The 21,121-nt window shown below is 45.1% G+C and overlaps 1 protein-coding gene across 6 annotated transcripts in view; it reads left to right on the top strand.

Annotated features, from left to right (window-relative positions):
- Positions 1-21,121, top strand: part of dscamb (Down syndrome cell adhesion molecule b) — a 114,380-nt gene that overhangs the window by 9,737 nt on the left and 83,522 nt on the right. For 4 of the 6 annotated variants that reach the window (XM_086215531.1, XM_086215532.1, XM_086215530.1 and 1 more), the window contains exons 3-4: positions 19,448-19,765; positions 20,791-20,937. In XM_086215531.1, coding sequence (XP_086071657.1) covers positions 19,448-19,765; positions 20,791-20,937 — 465 coding nt within the window. Of the gene's footprint in view, positions 1-4,496; positions 4,515-5,013; positions 5,366-18,402; positions 18,541-19,447; positions 19,766-20,790; positions 20,938-21,121 lie in introns of those variants that run through there. The other 2 variants (XM_086215535.1, XM_086215534.1) reach the window with 2 other exon arrangements.

Here is a 21,121-nt window from a genome sequence, read left to right as displayed (position 1 = left end):
TTAGTCTGACCACTGAAGCGCACTGCGCATTGTTACCTATCTGTCTCAATTCATTAGCTACACTCATGACGGGGTGTGTGTACCGTGTACGGAGGAGTCGGCGCGCAGCAGCAACATACACATTTTCTCTGAGGAGAAATCTACATTAATGAACACTGAAAGATTTGACTCTTATTTACTTCATCTGCTGGAAAATCTTTGTAGCTGTGAGTAAAATGTTATCACCAATACTCGTAATAGACAGAAACCTAATGAAAGAGCTGGCGGGGACTGAAACACCACGTACATTCAAGCTTTAGAAGAAACTGGAGGCACGAATATTGAATCCTTTGATTGTTCCCCTTTGGGAGTAAATGAAGTAAGTTAGTGCTGCTATATGAATTTTACATCAGAGGAAATATCGATACAGGATTTATGAAGTCTACCTTATATTGTGTTGCATCTTTGCACAATCCACATCTAAATACTCCAGACCTTCATGGGACAACGTGCAAAGCATGAATATCGGGATATTTAGGGGCCTGTTGTTCTGGCTGGGTTTGGAAAATCAGGTGTGAGCTGATCTTCGTCATGACGAGAGGAGGGATGTTTACCCAATTAAGACAACAATCTGAATAAGATGCTGCCACGTGAGCAGCGTTTTCTGACGACCTTAACCTGAGTGAGGTCACAGTCGGAGGAGGCAATAATCTGATTAAAGCACGTGGAGCAGTCGCTGCAGACGCATTCACACCTTCATCGCACAATGAAGCCAGACGAGTTTTGCAGCATTTTGCAGCACAAACGTCGGTCAAACTCGTTTCCAGCCTCAAGAAAAAGTTAGAAAGTCGTCTCTAAGCACAATTTTCGGCGTTATTAAGAGAAGAACACTCACCGTTCTAATAGGATAGAAAGGTGTCAGGTCAGATTCCAGCCCGGTGGCCGTCTTCAGTCCCACAAACAGGAGAAGGAATAGAATATTCTAAAAAGTACAGAAGAGCGAAAATTTTAATTGGGATATTTATTTATAGTGAGGTCAACAGTGAGATTATTGCCATCCATGGAAATGCACTGAAACTGTCATTTTCACACATTAAATCTGCTTTAACGTTAATTAGACAGTAAAATCCTGAGGTTGTGTATCGCAATTCTCAACAAAAGATACAGTTTCAGATTTTAGATGTTCGTGTATTCTTATAAAATATATTCTTATAAAAATCTAGATCTTTCGCTGCTAATTTAGATCTAAAAGAAGTGACTGATGCTTCGGTATTCTTCATTCTTTGATTGTTGTCTTGCCGACGTCAACACGCATCATTGCGTGTCTTTGTATGTCAGTTAACACAAACAAAAACAAAACAGCCTGCTACTGCAAGCCTGGTTGTTATATTTCATCATATTTTATCATTCAGAATGAAGAACAGCAGGCAGCAAACCAAGGTCCCACACCACAAGAAGCAGTCATGACCTTGTGTGCGCTGTGTTCATGAATGTCCTCATATGCGCGCGCACGCACACACACACACACACACACACACACACAGCCCAGGGGCCTCATTGTCACATTCACTCATCACGGTTTCAGCTTCATGCTGGGGGGCTAAAATGAACTACACCCGTTTCCTCCCCTCGACCCACAGTGAACCTGTCCGAAGTCCACTCAGCTCACACGCAGAACAGCGGCAGAGACGGTGAGTTAGGATTCTTCCTTACATGTTTATTTCTTTCTTGAGAAGTAGATCACGTCACGCACTCTAACATGAACCTGAATCTACTGCTCTGGGTCCGGACTGTTGCGACGGTGCTGCAGATGCAACCAGACGAAGCTCATCAACATTTATGACAATGAAGTTGACAGTGAGACATGAAAAACCAAACATGGTGGATTTAGAGACGTAGGAGTGTCACGCGTGTCGGTTTTATTGTCAGAGATCTTTCACGCTTCAGTATCATCCAATAGGAGCTGCGACTAACCGGCGGGCCAGCGGGTCAAGGCTCTGGACTCTTCAGTCAACGTATTGTCTTTCACATCATGCCTGTCCAGCTGTCCATCCGTCCATCTGTCTGCCCGGAGTAAACACTCACAGCTGCTCTCCATGAGGCCGCCGCCACTGGCAACCCTTCTTATGTACGCACGTATCACCACCAGCGCCTCACGGACATCTTTGTCCCTCGCCAGTGGTTGTGGCTCAAGTCTTCTTGCTGATGCTGCAATGATGAGAAGTGTACTGTGCCACACCTTTGTGTGTTGGTGGTCCGGTTTCTCCAGAGAAGTTCGGAGTAAAACTAATTATGATGTATTTTGCAGGGATCCAGCCAGCCAAATCCCACTTGGCCCCCGGGCCCCACTTTGAGCAACGCTGCTCTGTAGTGATCACATACTGGATATGTACTCCTTCAACGTCGCCGAGCCGAGTTCAACGCAGGCGCCGTTTGCTGGTTCTAAGGTCATTTGGTCAGTGTTGATGTTTCTGTCGGCGTGTTTGCTGTCAAACACACTTTGTGAAAGTGGTGTGAGTGTGTATACTGTACACACAGTACGGTTCGCAGCTCCATGCTGATGTCACCTGTCACGCTGTTTCTCTTTTCTGCTTGACTAAAACACACACACACACACACACACTTGGTAAAGCTGTGGAGTGAAAGCCCATTAATTATTTTTGGGGGGGGGGGTTCTCATCTGGACCGTTTTTATGAATTTCTCAGGAAACCGTGAATGGACCCGAGTGGACGGAGATCTTCACCTCTGCTTCCATCAGTGTTTGATTCAGTTTTCAAATTATTTTAGGTTTCAGCCTCTCACTAAATCCTGTTTACGGAGCGAGATTAGAGCGACGCCTCATTCCCCCTAAATGTCAGATGGCACCCTCTAATTCCACGGATCCCCTCTCCCAATCCCTTGAACCCACAGTTGGATATTTCTTTCTTTCCCCCTTTGGATTTTCTTTGTCTCTTCAGGCTGTTAATCTCACCTTCAGTCATAAAACATTAGCAAGCTAAAAGCTGGACCAAAGAAAAGTGCATGTTGGTTACTGGAATAAGGTCATCATGCACATTTTGTCTTTATACTTATTTTTTTTAGCACTTTTCCTTCCCCTTCTGTGTCGAGTTGAAGCCTGCAGTTACTAAATATACCATTGTTTAAAGGAAAAAGCAGTGTCCCATCATATTCAGCTCAGCCAGTCTCACAACCTTCATCTGAAATAATCATATCAGGCTGCTTGTTGCTGCTCGTCAACTCAGTTGCTCGTGTGAGGCAAGAATCCAGAGCTGAAACACCAGTGCAGCGTTCCTAATCCACTCTAAATGACGGGCAGCATCTCTGACCCACTGCCCTGGTTGACCCGGAGCCATGGGGACGTCAACATGTTTGGCTTCATCCTGAAAACAGTAAAATGCGCGCATTCATAACTTCGTGTAACATTTGGTAAGAACGGTGGTTGAAAAGCAGGGGAACCTGAGATGAAATAAAGCGTTTTGTTGGCCGACCGGACCAGAGATGAGTCAGGAGCGGCGAGCTGGAACAGAGTGTTCTGGTGCAGACTTGATGTTGGTCTGCAGCGCTGGGATGAGGGCGGCAGTCAGACAAGTGGACGGAACGCTGGAAACACAACAGCGAAATGGGCCACTGAAGCCACAGAGGCATGCTTTCTTAAACCAGCAGAGAAATTGGACTTATGAGCTCTTTTAGATAAAACACACACACACACACACACACACACACTGTGCTTTATATCAGTGTCAATAAAAACAGAGCAGACAGTTCTGTGAATCTCCTCACAGTGTTCATATTCAGACCTCTCGCCTTGGCCTCAATATGAGGACAGAAAACGAGTATCCTGAGGTAAACAAACGGCGTTCTCAGCCCAGTCTGTCATGTGTAATAGAGAATGAGATGCAGACTGGCCTGCTGGTAATATCACGTCCAGCGTAACCCGGCTCAGCGGACGGGCCTGCAGGCGCCACAGTCGGCTACAGCTACACCCTTGACTTCAAGGCAGGCATTAAAATGGAGGGGTGGTGCTGCCGCTGCCGCTGCCGCCGCTGCTGCTGCTGCTGCTGCTGCTGGCTGGATTATGGGGTTGAGGGAGGCAGTGTGGAGTGTGTGTGTGTGTGTGTGTGTGTGTGTGCGCCTTTGGGGTGGGGGATGCTTTAGTTTAACCCTGTATTTTCTGCAGCCACTTTCTATTGTCTTGCTGCAACATTATTAAACCGCTCAAATCAATGTTAAAGTCTTCAAATGTTTGTTTCCCCCCCCCCCCCCCCCCTCCTTTTAAATGAACATAAAACCTCAGTCCCCGGGTGTCCTTGTGGATTCTGTCCCTGGTGTGTGTGTGTGTGGGGGGGGGGGGGGGGGCGCTCCTCTCTGTCCTCATCCATTAGGAGACGAACCGAGCTGAGTAGATCCAAGCCAAATGTGGCATGTGAGGCTCGATGCTGAGCTGCACCTGCACTCCCGCACGCTGCAACCTTCTGCTTCAACCACTGAGTCGTCGTGCGTAAAACTGTCACGCTCGGGCGGCCCGGTGCGTCAGGTGCAGCTCATTTCCTTTCATGCAAACGCGCGCTCTCACCTCCGGCGCTACCTTGCCCTCAGGAGCGACCGGCATCCGCCTCTGCTCCTTTAAGGCAGTGAGGAATTAAAGCGTGTGCAGGGGCAGGGGAGAGGGTTACTCAGTGTGGTGCTCGGGGAGTCCGTGTGGCGCGATTAGAGAGCGGCAGCGGGGAAGATGCGCTTGCTCGCCTCTTGCTGGACGCACAGAGGCGATGAAGAGGATCTGACTTTGGAGTCTTGGCAAAAAACCTGTTTTTCATTCTTAATCGACCCTCCTCTCCCTCACGTTTGCTTCTTCTCTATTTTTTTAATTTTATAAAATTTTTATTTTTGCCTCCCTTTAAGGATAACCCGGCTCTTTATTTAGGATATTACCGCCTCTGACATATTTATATATATATTTTTAGTTGTTGTTGTTGTTGTTGTTGGGAAAAAAAGATATTTATTTTAGCCAGTTTTACATTCATCCTTGTTTTCAGACTCTGACTCAGCATCACACCTGGACTTCACCCCTTCAGCATCTCTCCGAATAAGAGAGGCAGCGAGACGCGGAGCAGAGGGGGAGAGGGGAGAGTCTGAGGCGATCACCGGGCTCGTTTATGTTCCAAAGAAAGGGCTTAGGGGGAAAGTAAGGAGGAGATATTAAAAGTAGAGACTTGGAGCGGCTTGTATACAGACAGTGGCAAATGTTTCGCCTCACAGCAAGCGCTCTGAAGAGAAACCCAGGGAGGCACCGGTCGGAGGAAGAAGAGGAAGCATAGCTGCGGGGGGATTGAACGGAGCAGGGCATGTGGATATTGGCTTTTATCTTTTTCCAGAGCATCTTGAATGGTAAGTTTCAGCTGCTCAATTTTTCTTTTTAATTTTGTGCTTTTTATTAGTGCAGAAGGCATCACCTAGCTGAGAGAGAGAGAGAGGGAGGGCGAGAGAGAGGAGGATGGAGGTCACCTGTGACCCACATGAAATGGATTTTATATGGTTGTCAAAAGGCTGACACCCTTGATAGAGATGAGCGAGATGAGCCAGGCAATTGCATTTTAAATCCTCCAAGTCCTCCGACAAACCATTGAAACACATCTCTGGCCTTCAGATGCTGAGATAAATCGCACAAAACAAATTATTCAAGTTGGATTTATTTGTTTAATTCTAGTTTTATCAGCTGCCTTCTCTTTGATTTTTAGTCCCTTTTGCATCCAGTTCAGGCGTTTTGTTTGTTTTTATGAGATGATCCTGAATCTGTCACCACCTTGTTCCACTGTGGCCCTTAGTAATAAGTGACGTATTAGATATTATGGACATTTGGTCCCCCTCCTCCTATAGTCAGCCTATTTTTTTTCTCCCCCCCAAGTTCATGCAGCCTAATAAAGGGTTTGTGTGTGAGAGAGCCAGTAGTTCACGTTTTCATTTTGGAATCATTTAAATAAAAATAATCGAATGTATTTAAGGCAAAAAAAAAAAAAATTGTCATGTATTCGAATGCAGCTTTGTATTTTTTGTCTTGAGAGAAAAATCACGTGATTTCTTTCAGCAATTAAATTCGAAAAAAAGGGAAAGCCAATGCTGTTTAGGAGACATTTAGCAAAGGTCACATTTTTCGTGGAATGTGAGGACATTTAGGTGATTTGAATTGCAGGAAATTTTCCATCCAAGTGCTGAAAGCCTCATTCTCCATTCAAATTCTTTATATTCTGTATTCTGACACGCAGTTGTGCGCGTATATGCCAGTGCACACATGCGTGCGCTTGATGCTGTGCGTGCATATTTGTGTGGTGATTTTGTGTGTTCATATCTATAATCAATAGGAGAAAATTGATACAGTTTATCGCATTCACTTATTGGCCAGAGTGGCTTCTACAGGGAGGGATTATGGCTGACTGGGTGTGTAAGCAGAAGAGGAGACAGGGAGAGTCGTGGAAGGGAAGAAAATGGAAACAGGGCGAGAGCGCACTGGTTGTATCGAAGGGTCACAAAAAGCTGAATTCACAAAGCAAAAAATTTGTGGAAAGTGAGGATTTACAGGTATGAATACATTTAAACCGCACCGAGGCGCCGCGGTATGATATGGTGTGTCCCCAAAATGGATTTCCCTTCTGGCCGGGATGATAAAAAAAAGGCTTCGAATTGGATTTTTGTTCCAGTGTCGTCTCTTTTTCAGTCGGTACCATTTATTGACACTGACTCCATATAAATGGTATCTGCCTCGGCCCAGCTTGAGCTGAAACTCATAAAGGAACAATAAGGAATCCTCATTAATCATAATCATCTGACTGTGACATTAGATCAACTGCCATGCAAGATTGTGTCCGTTTATTGCATAAGGGATTATTGAAGAGGCCCGTGGAGAAGAACTGATAGGAATTAGAGTGCAGACGTCACACTTCTTGGGTTCGTCGTTTGCAGTGCAATCTTTTTTTCTTTTTTTTTTTGGATCACTTTCTGTTTGTGTTGTGATTTTATTTGATTTGTCGGTCACTGTGCAGGAGCCCGGCTGCGTTAACTATTGTTGATCCCTGTGAAAATGAGGTGTTCAGGGGCTGAGCAGGCGTTGTCAGAATGAATGAATGACCTTGTAGACAGAAGCCAGCACAGTGATTGGATTCCAGACAATTCTTGCTGTTTCAGAGTTAGGCCTATCACACTCTCACTGGCCTGTCTCTATGGTAACCTCCTTAATGGGTGTCAGGGGCTGTGTCCGAAAACATTCGCTATATGGCAGCATTCTATAGAAAATGGGTGCTTGCTTCCACAAAACAAAATCACGAAGCAGGATGATTGTTAGTGTGCATGTTTATCACGCCTTGGGTCTATTTTTTTATTCATCCAGGACGACTGCACCACAATTCAAAATGGCAGAGCCAAACATGATAGCAGGGACTAGACGGTGAGTGCTGGTGGACGCTTGATGGGGAGTTTGACTGGGAAGAGACCTGGAAACCCCGGCGGGGGGGGAATCACATCCTGTCATATCAGTGATAAGGAGGTCAACTGTTAATCAAGTGATACGCTGGAGTCACTTCTTGCACTTGTTCTCATTTAAAAGGGCTCTGAAACTGATAAAAGTGTTCATAAAAGATGTTGAATATGTATTGTCTTCATTGTTTAGGTCAATTTATATCTTTAAGAAAGATGAGAAAAAAAGAATAAATACCTGCAGTCTTCTTCTCAGTCACAGATATTTTCAGAGATTTCTCCCAAACATCCGTTTCATCAGGCGGCGATGTTCTTCCTGCGTCCGTCAAAGTCAGATCTATAAATTCAGTCATCAGGAAACATATTAAATATCTCTCCCGGAAAGCTGCCTGAAGGCAAAACCACAGCGAGCTAAACTGACCTATTCAAATTCTCATTGCAAAGATAGAATGAGACACACACACACACACACACACACACACTTGCCACGGAGGATGATTTGTGGACACACACACACACACAGACATAAAAACCTGATGACTGGGACTCAAAGGGACTTCATCTCACATGTCCTCAAAAAATTTAAAGCTTCAGAGATCAATTTTTAATCGCTGACCTTTTTGAGGAAAAGCAAGAAATAAGGCAGTCCTGGCAGAGCAACGAGCATTTACAGTGCAGCTGCCAGCGTCACTTAGCCTGCCAATATTACCTGACCTCACATTATTAGCAACCTGAAACACCGGCTGGGAATTCAGCACAGACTAGGAGATGAACTTGATCTACTGCTGAGGAACTACCAGGTCATCCTCACGTGTGTGCGTGTGTGCGTGTGTGCGTGTGTGTGTGTGTGTGTGTGAGAAGACGTCCAACGATGGTTGTCGCCCCGGTGGTCACATGCAGGCGTGATGAAGCAACCCCAGCGGAACCCGACAGGCCTTCCAGCTGCTCTCAGCCATTAGTCTACAGTATTTACTGATTGCCAATTAGGGTTTGGTTGCTGACGCGCTATCACAGCTCATGAAATTCAATTACACCTTGAAAACACGTAGCGTGCAGTGGAGAGATGGATCATCTCCTGCCTGATATGAATATCTAATGGGCTGAATTAAGTTTACAAAGCCACTTCACTCACCAGCTCACTTGTGTGAGTTATAAGAGGGTTTGCTGGGTTACATTTTGAACTCTGCATTTGATTCCAGTTGAAAAGGTGGCTAATGTTGGCTAATGGATACCCTGATGTGTGATCATAACTGATATCCCCTAGTTCATACATCCTTGCTGTATAATGAGGGCTACTCTACTGTACCGTACCTCCTTCAGTCTGTCTGTCGGCTCTCTAATTAGGAACACACTTTGGCAACTCGTGTGTGTGTGTGTGTGTGTGTGTGTGTGTGTGTGTGTGTTTCACCCAATGTAAAATCTAATTACCGATCACGCTGTGTCTGTCTGGATTCCACTGAATCAGAGGTGTAATTGCACAAGCCCGCGTGTAAATGTCTCTTGCATTAAAATGTTAACGATATCATTTAGCATCTGCAGGGAAGAGTAGAAAAGTCCTCGGCAGCCAGATGTAGCTGTTTGATCATGCGTGCAAAGTCAGGTTGGAGTACATCTGCCGGGGGTTTCCCTCTCAGACACAGCGGATGTTTTTAATTCACTCAGCACCTGTCAAAGTGACATGTCATATTACTGCGTGGCTCTGCACAGGTACTGTAGCGCAGGAACAGCTGTAAACGCTTTAATTGCGACTGTAAGTCGGAAAAGAGGAACTTTTCCCCTCCCATGAAGAAGTGTCAGAAGTGAATTTAATTTGCATTTCATAGTGCGTCTTGGTTTTTCGACTTGAAACAAAGCATAATTTCATCCTGCTTGTGTCCCACGGGGACCGAGTCAAACTCCCAGACAAAAGTGGGACCTGTCAGCGTTGCAGTCGGGGACCACCGAGTCCTCAGGAGCTGCTTGCACGCTTCAGGGACGTGGCCTCTAATGCAGGAGGTTATACTGCTAATCAGTAACGACATCAGTCCTTGTTGGCTGCGTTTGCATTAATACTCTTCAACATGGACGTTGCCTGCATCCCTTAAAAGGACAAAATGATCAAATATGTTCATGAATCACTGGAGCTCATAATCACTCAGCGTATTAAGTGTTTAACTTCATACAAGTTCATGATACTTCCAAGTGTGTTTTTCTTCCTGTTGGAAGCAGGACAGAGTAATACTACTAGCAATGACTCCCAATACCAGGACAGCTTGTATGATATTGACTTGTTGTTTGTATTGAAAAACACACATAAACAAAGACAAGGTGCCAAAATGGAACCTTGATTTGCTGGATTGGACCGATACTTCACCCAAAACTACATCAGAAACATGCTGGCATTAACCAGACGCAAAAAAATATAGATACTGAGCGTGACTGTGATTTATTTCCCTCGTGAAAAAAAAATCAGTCCAAAGCTTCTAGACCCCTGGGAGGTTTTTATTTTTTGGTTATTTTGGGGAAATCATGGCAATTTTTTATAGCCTTATGGTTCTGGTCCAGTTCAACACCTGAACCAGAACCGCAGCTCTTCGTTGTTGTGAGCCTTTGCATGCGTCGCACCGGAGTAGTTGCATCACCCTGCAACTACACCACTCAAACACTAGTTGGCGATGTTGCTTCTACTCCCCCTTGTGGAGGTTGGTCATTTTGGGCTTAGAGCTGATAAATAATAAACATAGTTTCATTTATTTAAAAACAAAATGCAGGAAAGAACCCAGACAGGGTGAGGGAGGGAAATCTAACCAGTCGCCGCTGTTACGCTGCTCCAGCGAGGGAGGAGTCATCCGGCTACGCTGTTGGGTTTTCATACCTGTTCTGCAGCTTGAATGCGTCTTCAGAAGGCTCTCCGACCCGCCGGTGAACGTAAAGATCATATTCACAGGACACCAGGAGGTGGGACTGCATGCAGTGAACCCTCTGCTGAGTGTGTGTGTTGTAGGCAGGCACCAGGGCCATGTAAGGGCTTTTGTTCACTGGGGAGGACAGGTGGTGGAGGTGTGATGAGTGTGCTATCCATCAGCCACCAAGACAAACAGCCACGCCGGACCTCATAAATACTGCCTCTTAATCCAGTCCTGCACATACCAGGCCCAGGCTTTGAGCTGCACGCAGCGTGAGGCCTGAGGCTGGATTGATCTGAGAGATTCTGACCCGGTCCTGATGTATGTGCTTGATATGTTCACCAACACGTCAGCTGCTCTGGCAGCTCGGCATGTGAGCGTGGTTGTCTCCTCTCTCCTCTAGACATCTGAAAAGACCAAAACAACACCAACAAAAAATGCCCACATCTTGATTTCTCCAACCTGTTTGCAGCTATTACATCTTTGCTGTGTATTTCAAATCAGCTCCTCAGTCAGGAGGAGGCGATGCTGGATAGACATGGTGACAGAAAGACAAATGGGTCCAGCTCGGTTTCTCGACACTGCTCTTTATTTTTAAACCTTGGCACAGATGCTAAGATTTAAGACCAAGTTAGTGGCGGTTATTTTTAGCCAGCCATTTTTAAAGGGCTGTCATCTTGTTGGAGTTGAGGTGAGGCGTGTGAGTGCATGTGTGTAAAGTGGGTGCTTTATTGTGTGTTTACTGGTGTGAATGCGCTACTACCTATATGCGGTGAGACAATGTATGGTTTACTGGGTGTGTGTTCGTGCATGCACATGTTCTTGCCTGAGTGTGTGTGGGTTTAATTGGGGAGCCGGGTGGGTGTGTTAGGGTGTGACATGCAGTGGGGCCACAGGAGGCTGATTTATGTCCTCCCAGCCACTCATCGATCTCCTGGCCTGGTTTGAGACTGAGTGCATTGTCAATAATCTTAGCACTTTGTGGTATTCCTAGAATTCCCAGACCTCCTCTGCGCGGACTAAAGTGTGATGCTGCAGTGAGGCAACTTGTCCAAGATCAAGGAAGAGGGCACTGGGCCTTGCTGCAGTGCATCTGATTGTGGGGCAGCGTAGCAGTGGAAGGATCATTTTGCAGTGCTGCTATGGAGAATTAGATGCATCGTTCCACCAAAGGGAAGTGATTTGGACAGAGTCTGCCCAGGTCGCTAGAAGCACGTAGCTGTTTACATGTTGCTAAGTGTCCCCGCAGACTGTTGCCAGGATGAGGTCTATTATGCGTCTCTATCTAGACCATCCATCCCCACCAGTGATTATGCTAATTACAGTTTGATCAGATGATTAAATTAAAACTCGCTTCATCCAAAGTACTAAATGCTCAGAATACATTTGTGTCAGCTCGGCAGCCTGGCTTCACACGCCACGAGACCCCGGAGCCTCAGCCTTGGGGAGGAGAGGGTGACCAGAGAGGAGGGAGAGGAATTATACAAAATACCTCTTTTTTTTTTATTCAGGCACATGGAGAGGAGAGTTGTAATAAAGCGAGCCGGCGGGGCTGAGGGAGAGAAATGAGGTAAAGGAGAAAATAAGGATGTGGGTGTATATGTGTGTGGTGGGGGGTGGGGCAGAGGGGAAGTGCTGAAAGGAGCCGTGCTGTGGTCCCCTAAGTGTTGAATAAACATGCTTGGTTTAGGGAAAATGGCTGCGATAAATGTTTAATATGATAAGTCCATAAAGACGGTCAAATGAGTCTGGAGTATTAAAATGAGCGTGGCACACAGCAGCAGCAGCAGCAGCAGCTCTGGAGGAGGAGGAGGGTGGAGTCGGGGGGTAGATAATGGCAGACAGAGCTAACAGGATGAGAGCAGCCAGCTGCTGTGACATCAACATTAACACACTCCACCAGCTGCTGGTCACAGACGTCTCCTGGACAAAACAGGGACAGCGGTCTATCTTCAAAGGCCTGCCACGGCCTGATAATGACATTATTACCTGCAGCATATTTGTAGAGCACTTTTAAAAGTTCCGAACATTATGTTCAGAAGCGCTGCAACAATCACCTGGAATAAAAGTGCAAGAGTAGAGCAATTCAAACCAAGGAGATCAGAAATGACGAAGAGAGCCTGCAGTGTTGTACCAGCAGCCTCCTATGGAACACTTTTAGTTTACAGCAACTGGAGAAACCTGCTCCACCTGATCTGCTCAAGAAAACATCACTGCAAATGTGTCTCGTTTCTTTATTGAGCAATTCAGAGAAAAAGAAATGAGCAAAAACCAACCAAAGAATTAAAACAACCCACAGGTATTTCTGACATTTCTGATAAAAAATGTAGTTGGGGAAATAACATGGTCGGTAGTTTGCAGTATTTTTGAGACCTCTGAGAAACTGGTGGTTGTTTGATGAAGTGATGTGTTAACCTTCACAGCGACTACATGCTTACCAATACCCAAGATTTACAGGGTTAAAAACGGTTTATCGGTTAAAAAAGGGCCGTGCGTCCGTCCGGCGAGGGCCGTCAGCGTGAGGTCAGCACCAGCTCACGCCGGCGCTTATGCATCCTGAAGCTTGTAGGGACGGCGAGCCTCGGCTGACGCCGGGTGTCACCTCAGCTGGCATGCAGGTGGACAGCAGTCATGTTAAGACACCATCAACAGCAGCTCCTTTGACGGCCCTTAGCCTTAATGTGCGGCGACATAATAAGGTTGGTTGTCCGACTGAGGTAAGGCCTCTGCCAGCAACAATCTGCACGATGAGAATGCGGCTGCTTAATCATGTTATCAAGAGAGACGATGTATGCTGACCATTAGATTAGTTTGGAGGCCATTAGATTACATCCACTCCAGTCTCAATCAGACTTGTTTGAGAATCGTAGCGAAGCACAGAGAGAAGCTGGGAGGACTTTCAACCTGGACCGGCGGCGATGCATCAGACCTACGGCGTCCAGCAGCGACCTGCTCAGCCCATTCCTGGCCTCAATGACCCAAACCAGACACACGAGAGGAAAAAAAAAATCCAGACTTTATTTAAAGTAGCTGTATTCATTTTTGCTTCATTGATTCCCGGATCATGATCATCAGGAGGACAGAGTGAGCGCTCTCCATGGTGCTGATCCTGCTGCCAGCATCGAGGCGAAACAAACACAAATTGCTCCACGCCTGAGTTATTTTTAGCTCACGCTGCACAGACTTTTGACCCTCCCACCCGAACCTGTTGTGTCTCCTCATAAGCCAGTTCCTCGCCAACGCCACCGTCTGGTTGGCTGTTTTGAACGTGTTCGCATCAAACAACATCTCACCACGGCGATGGGCAGTTTTGTTGCTAAGAAATCATACTGAGATTTACTCAAGCCGCACCTTCTTTATTCGTCTCTCCTTTGATAAACGACTAAAGGAATAATTAACTTGAAAAATTAAACAAAAACTGGTTATGACACACCAGAAAGAATTCAGATTTTATTGGTTATGATGTCTGACCTCCAGTCGCATGTCTCTCGTTTGGAAAATGTTGCACCTCAGTAGACTAAACATGTTGGTTCGAGTCTGTTTGTCAGATGGATTAGCATTAGCTTTCTATAAATAAATATCTGTCTTATTCTTGTTAATTAGGTTGAGCAGAGGCAACACCACATGACTGCTCTCCTCAGTCTTGACAACATTAGAAGATGATTTTAATTAACGGGTTTGATTGCAGGTGTCGAAACTTTAAACAATCTTCAATTTAGTTTAATTGCGACGGCTGCTGTAGATGAGCGCAGCTTTCGAGGCTCACATGGTGTCAGCCACTTTAATCACTCCGAATGTGATGTGTTTTATTTACTTGATTACAGATGTGGGGATCCCTCCAGTTTCTGGTGGGTTTGAGCGATATTGAATATTAGATTCATCATGATCAGCAGCAGCAGAGGGAGCTGCTTTAGCCTGCTACAGTATAATCCCTCATCATGTCCTCTCTTGCGCTCATCATCAGAGGCTGCAGCAGCATAATTTAGACATCAATGTCTTTATCGCTCAGCTTTGCTAACTGAGAAACAGTCCAGGGTCTCTGGCTTCCCTTGATGAGACAGGCAGCCACTCTGGCCTATTTAAGACATGAAAATAGACCGGGAGGGGGATGCTCATCTGCTGTGGGGTCCTCGTTTTAGCGCTGCCCGCCCCTCTAAGACATCAGAGAACAGATCTGTCGGTGTGGATCAGCAGCTTGCATACAGCCGACCCTTTCTACTGTCACAGCACTGCTTAATATTCATGAGAGCAAATTGGAAGACAGTCATTTAACTTCCGCGCGTGGTGTATTGCCTCTGGGCAGATCAGATCAGTGGAGTGCTTACTCACACTGGACTACCCGGCCCCGGCCTGTTGGCGTGTGCATTTCTCACAACTTTCCAGATGCATTTTCAGGTTCAAAGCCTTTAACAGATGGATAAATCAACATTGGTTTCCCAGCCTTTTAATCAGATTAAACCCCAGTACCTGCACACTTCATATTTGGTTCAAACACAGGCCAATAGAGTCGGGCGAGACATCAACACGGCATACGTCATATTGATGCTGCTGCCCATAAACAGTGAGAGCAGAATTTCGTGAGTAGGAAAACGGCTCTTCAGCGACTGTGAGTCTTGAATGTGAGCGAGCCAGGTATGATCTCAACGTCCCAGACAGACTTGCCCCGAGGGCACAGAGCAGAGAGCTGCTTTAATTACCCAGAGTTCCCTGCTGTCACATTGTCACTGTGAAGCACCCGGTGCCACGCCGCCATGCGGTGCTGCGTCCCCCTGCCGTGGCAGAGATGACAACTCAGACAAAAGCTCTACTCGCTGAACAGATGCACGATGAGTGTCCGTTGAAATATGGGAAGCTGAATCTCTCCTCGGTTCTCTCTTCGCCTTCCATCTTGTTTCCTGTGTTTATCAAAAGTGTTGAAGGCACTGGGTCTTCAGCTTCAGTACGTAACAGGACAACCGTTTGCTGTAACAGTGCACATTCATGAGGGTGAGTCACTGCACGTCAGTGTGACTTCTACAGGCTGGGATCAGGTGATCGCTGCACTCTGAATTCAAAATTAGAAGTGTCTTTTTTTCCTCAGTTATTTAATGCAAGCAACTCTGTCAAAAAGAAACAGTTAAATATGGCGTACCTCAAGGAACCACGTTAGGACCGGTGTTATTTATTTACCAACATGATCTTGCTGCAGCGTTCCACTCCACACTTATTAGTCTTCGCAGATGTCACCAACATTTTTAGTGTAAAATAGAGGTCGATTGACACTCAGACTTAAACCATGATCTTCTCCATTATTCAGTGTGGCGAACAAAAACGTTGTCAGCTCAAATTTGATGTTATTTGCAGGAAAATATTTGTGTTACTCCACCATCCACTCTTTTAAAGATTTCTGTTCATTTGTCACCGGTGTTTTCCACAGCTGCTCTTCATGACAACGAACCCCCACAAGTCAAAATATGCACGAATGTGGTCACATAAACATTACTGGCAAATATGCAATAACTTTGGTAAAATCTCAGATAATATATATATATATATATATATATATATACATACATACATATACATATATGTGTGTGTGTGTGTGTGTGTCTAGAGATGAAATCTGTCCCCCCCCTCCCCCTCAAGATATCCAATATTATGAAAAAAAAATCATAGTAAATTATAGATGCATACAATGCATTATTGAACAGTGTCATTTATTTCACCTTTACGGTTGGACTCATGAAAAATGATGCCAATTACTGATTTCCTCTCGGGCAATGTAGTGAGTGGTGGGGCCCTGAGGCCGTTTGTTGGGGCGTGACACGCTGCTCTCCGGGAGGTCTGAGGGGCGATGTACCTGCGTCACCGCTCCAGTTGTGATCTGCCTTCTGAGCTTAGTTAATTAGGAAAAGGAGCAGAGCGGCGATCAATCTGGATATCACTCAGCCAGGCTAAAGTGAGCTGGACTCATACTTTTCATATGTGAAAAAGACCAATATCAAAACAGCCATGACATAAATCCTAATCCAATTTCTCGATGCCTGAATAGAACAGAAGCTTTCAAAGCAATCGCACACTTCTTTGATCTACTTCTCTGCAGCCATTTGCTGTTGTAGTGCTGTGACATACAAAGTATCAATTAACTAAAGTACCTAAAAAGTCTGGCTTTTACGTCCATCACTGGATTTTTCTGTAAATGATGAAAATGCTTCCTCTTACTTCTTCACCGTGCATTGCAATAATGCAGAAGCCCAATTGACAACGTTTGGCTCATGAATTATCTCACGTTCTCAGCTATAATCCCACGCACGTTCCATATCCTACACATAATGAGATGCTGATCAATAACGGCTGTGTGTTTTAAAATATAGCCCTGAGTGATTTAAAAGCGTCTTCCCCTTCTCGCTAACCTTGAGCACCGGCCGTGAACAGGTGGATTCTGATCCCCCGCCCCCCTCATGACTCCAGTCTGTATTATCAACCGGGCGCTGAGAAGATTGATCCCCGTGTCAGCTGGAGAAAAGAGAATGAATCAGAATTTGATATGACTTTGATGTATTATTTTCATCTTGGCTGTTGCTCCAGACCCTCTGAGCTCCGAGCACACTACCCGCTGCATTTTAAAAGATTCAAATTGACTAAAACTTTTTGTTGTCAGGGATTGTACTCAGCTGGGAGCGTACTGTATATATTTGATTGTAAAATGACATCACAATCATATTCTGATGAAGAAACAGTGTGTGTGTGTGTGTGTGTGTGTTTTATGCAAAAGGCGATTTGAAATCCTTAAGAATCAGCACTGCAAGCTGCTCACAGCTCAGCTCTGCATGGGAAGATGTGCAGAGCTGAAAACACGGGCAGAGCTGAGCTGCGTTGTTGCAGCTCGCGCATGGAAGTGAAGCGAATGTGCACGGTTAGCATTTACAGGTGCAGGCGTCGTACACGGAGGCGGTCTGACTTACAGGCACATCGGGGAATAGGGACATTCCTGGCCAAGTCACAACCGGCACACTGCTTAGGAAAAATACAGAAATTCTTCTTCTTCTTCTTCAAAAAAGAATCAGACACAGCAGACATGTATTCAGCAGCAAGATAAGACTGGCAACACTCAGTGGAGAAGTCCACGTCACAGCCGGCGTACGCTGGTCATGTGAAGCATGGTTAAGGTTAGCCGGGGAGGCTAACTTCTAGTTCAAGGCTAAACAGCAGACGTGACCGAGTTGTTGGGAGTCTGGGCCGACGGAACGAGTCCCTCTAAATTTAGTAAAATTTCTTTAGCATGAATACCCTTTTATTATTTAATGCTTTGATTGCATCTCGCTGTATTTAGTCAGTTCATCTGATTGCTTTGGAAAGCACTAGATTTGAATAAAGTATCGGTCAAGCTTGGAACCCTGATGGGTCTTGAGTTACTGGCTGTTCATTTTAAACTTTTACATTTTCATGCGTGGTGTTTAAACCTGCCAGCTGAGAAGCCTTAAAAGGATAAAAACAAAGCCATGTCTGACATACGGCCTAAAGCCTGATGACAGCGTTTATACCGGTCGTGTAATGTTAGATGTTTTTAAATTGTTGTATTAGTGTCATTCAAAATTATAGAGGCAGGTTATTTATTTATATATTTTAATAAGAGATGAATACAGTAAAATACCAGGAAACTTTACTATCTAAATTACAGCTTCGCTGCTCCTTTGCACTAAATGTTCCGTTCAAACCGTAAATGCCTAAAAACAGGTTGTGTTGTAGCAAATGTCTGTTTATTCCAGGTCCTGCAAAATCAAAATGTGTGTTTTTGTAGCATCAGGCCAGTTTAAATGAGCTAAAAAAATGTTTTTTAAAAGAGCTTTTATATGCACCGTCTTTAAAAAGACCCTGGTATTTATATCGTGAGGTTTTGTTCACATACCTGCATGAATCAGAATCACTCAAAAACCTGAGGCAACCCTTCGAATCCGCTGGCACAACCACACAGGTGCTTTCATTTCAGCTGATTAGCAGCACACCTGTCCTAACGAAGCACCCCCCCCTCCCCGCACCTCCGTTAGCTGGTCTTCCCCACTTCTGCCAGCACATGCAGGAGCGCTCCAAGGACAGGTGGATACATTTGACCTTTTTATGTTTTCATATTTGCAGTTGCAATGTCTCACAACATCATAATGCCGATAATGAGAAAAATCGTTTAAATGGATTTCACAGAACGACGCACCCACGTGTCAAATCACAGCTGCGGTACTGAGCTTTTTGTGCGTACAATTCTGAAAGGTTATTCCTAATTTTGAACAAATGAGTGGTGTGTGTGTGTGTGTGTGTGTGTGTGTGTGTGTGTGTGTGTGTGTGTGTGTGTGTGTGTGTGTGAGAGAGAGACAGAGTGAACAGGTCATCCAAGCGTCCTGTTGCTGGTTTGGAGCTACTGGAGCAGAGAAAAGGATGGAAATGTCTACGATTTGAAACCTTGTTAGGAATTTATGAAGTGCTAAAATGTTTTCTCCCCTGGGGGGGGGTCAGAGCCAGCTGCTGGTGCCACTGTAAGCCATTTAGAGCAAAGCCTCTGGTCTTTTCCCCAGACTGACACACATATGCTAAGATATACAAATATTTCTGCCCCAAAAACAAAACTACAGATTCTCCCTGACACACTGAGGCCCAGAATCAAAGAGCCTCTGTAGCACCGACGGGTCCAACGTTGGCGTTTATTAGCTGGCGGTCCTCTGGAGAATATTCCTGCATAAACGGCACTTGACATCATTCTCTTTACTGTGATGCTGGCTTCAATTAAAGATGACCTTATTTCATAATAGATAGCATGTTAATTTAGAGTTCCGGACGCACCGGGAACGCACAGAAGAGACCACTGAAGGGAAGCACTTGGAGATCAAGACAGGAATAATTGCCTTTTTAATTGTTGCCATTCTAAAATAACATTTTTGTTTTAAAATAATGGAAAAAACAATAGTACTTTTTTTTTTTTTTTTTTACTGTTTCAAATGATGATGATGATTTCATGTGAAACTGTTTGTTCTTAAACTCTGAGTTGAAAAGTTTTATATTTTTATCCCCAAAGACATTCCAGTGTTGATGTGAGTCAGCAGGGATGGTAGCTGGTAACCTCTGCCCTCCTGTGTGTCCTCTTTTGCAGTTTTCAGTGAAGACCTACATTCCAGTTTATACTTTGTCAATGCATCTCTGCAAGAGGTAGTATTTGCCAGCACCACAGGGACCTCGGTGCCCTGTCCCGCTGGGGGTGCGCCGCCCGCCTCGCTGCGCTGGTATCTGGCTACCGGCGAGGAGATCTACGATGTCCCGGGCATCCGTCACGTCCATCCCAATGGAACCCTCCAGATCTTCAATTTCCTGCCATCCAGCTTTAGCAAGCTGATCCACGACAACACGTACTACTGCACTGCCGAAAACCCCTCTGGCAAGATTAGGAGTCAGGATGTCCACATTAAAGCTGGTGAGTCCACAGAATGGCACCAGGACCAGAGTCAGACACTTGGCTCTGGTTCCTGTCAGGGGTCGGACCATTGAGCGATTTCACCATTTGATTGATTGAATGATTTTTTTTGATTTGTGATTAAAAGATCAATTTTCTCTTCAGAGGCTGAACCATATTGAAAAAGTATCATATTGTGATTAATTTGCCTGGTGTGTGAGGGGATTCACAGCCAGAGAGGGAGTTGTCTTTCCTCACACTTGAACTGAAAACCTTTTTTGGAAGGTAACAGGGTGATGTTATTTTTGCAGGAATGGATAAATAGAGATGGATAGAATAGCTTCTGACGCAGATTTGGCCTCCAGCGAGTGTCGATGGGATGTTGCTCCAGGCCGCATCTTTTCATCTCCATTTAGCGATTTCCAGTTATTCCTGAGTGTCATAATATGGCGTCTTACTCGTCTGTGCCTCGACTCACAAACATTCACACGCCGCACATTTTACTCTGCATGATGTTAAATTACTGTAAGCATCACTTCCAACAAAGATGAGCAATATTTGCATTTTAATAATGACTTCTGTGTCTATTTTTTATTTAAAAAAATGTAATTAAGCAGGAGAGAGAGAGGTTATGAATATGTACATTGAAAACGGTCAAAAAATTGACATTGTCACTGATGCCTGTCATTCTTTTATGAATTTTGCTGCGTCACAGAATTTATCATGAGGTTTCATACACAAATCATTTAAATGACAACATTCTCATAAGGTTTCATAAGATTTTACAATTGGAAAAACATAAAAAAAGAAGCCAGCAAATACAAATTGTACATATGATCTTGCTTTAACGCTACATTGATTCACATTTAAAACGGAGCGATGTGCCCCCGGACGCTGGTTTGGTTCCTGCTGGTTTTCCTGGATGATGCATTTCAACAATGTGATCCAATCTGCAAAAACAATCCCCACCTCTGTGTCAAGTCAGTCGTGTCTCACTCATGAGAGACCGGTCATGTCTTTTTTCTCTCTCTCTCCTCCTCCTGCAGTTTCACGGGAACCCTACACGGTCAGAGTAGCTGACCAGAAGGCTATGCGAGGCAGTTTAGCCGTCTTCAAGTGCATTATCCCCGCTTCTGTTGAGGCCTACGTCAGTGTCGTATCATGGGAGAAAGACACGGTTTCACTCAGCTCAGGTAAGACAGGTGATCATCACGTCGTCTTCAGTCCAGGTAAATGTCCTCGTGTTCAGGTGACTTGCATTCTTGGATTTCTGGAGCTGAATTGTAAAGCCGGGAGAGAGATTGGGTGGGGGGAGAGTTTCCTTGGCTCTTTTCTGCTCGCTGCTCTCTGGACACTCTGTTCTCTTTCACTGTGAGT

This window comes from Aulostomus chinensis, chromosome 10 (assembly GCF_037954235.1).
Source record: "Aulostomus chinensis isolate RoL2024-O1b breed Wild chromosome 10, RoL_Achi_v1.0, whole genome shotgun sequence".
NCBI lineage: Eukaryota > Metazoa > Chordata > Actinopteri > Syngnathiformes > Aulostomidae > Aulostomus > Aulostomus chinensis.
Note: the sequence above shows the minus strand (reverse complement) of the source record. Positions and strands in the feature narration are given on the sequence as shown.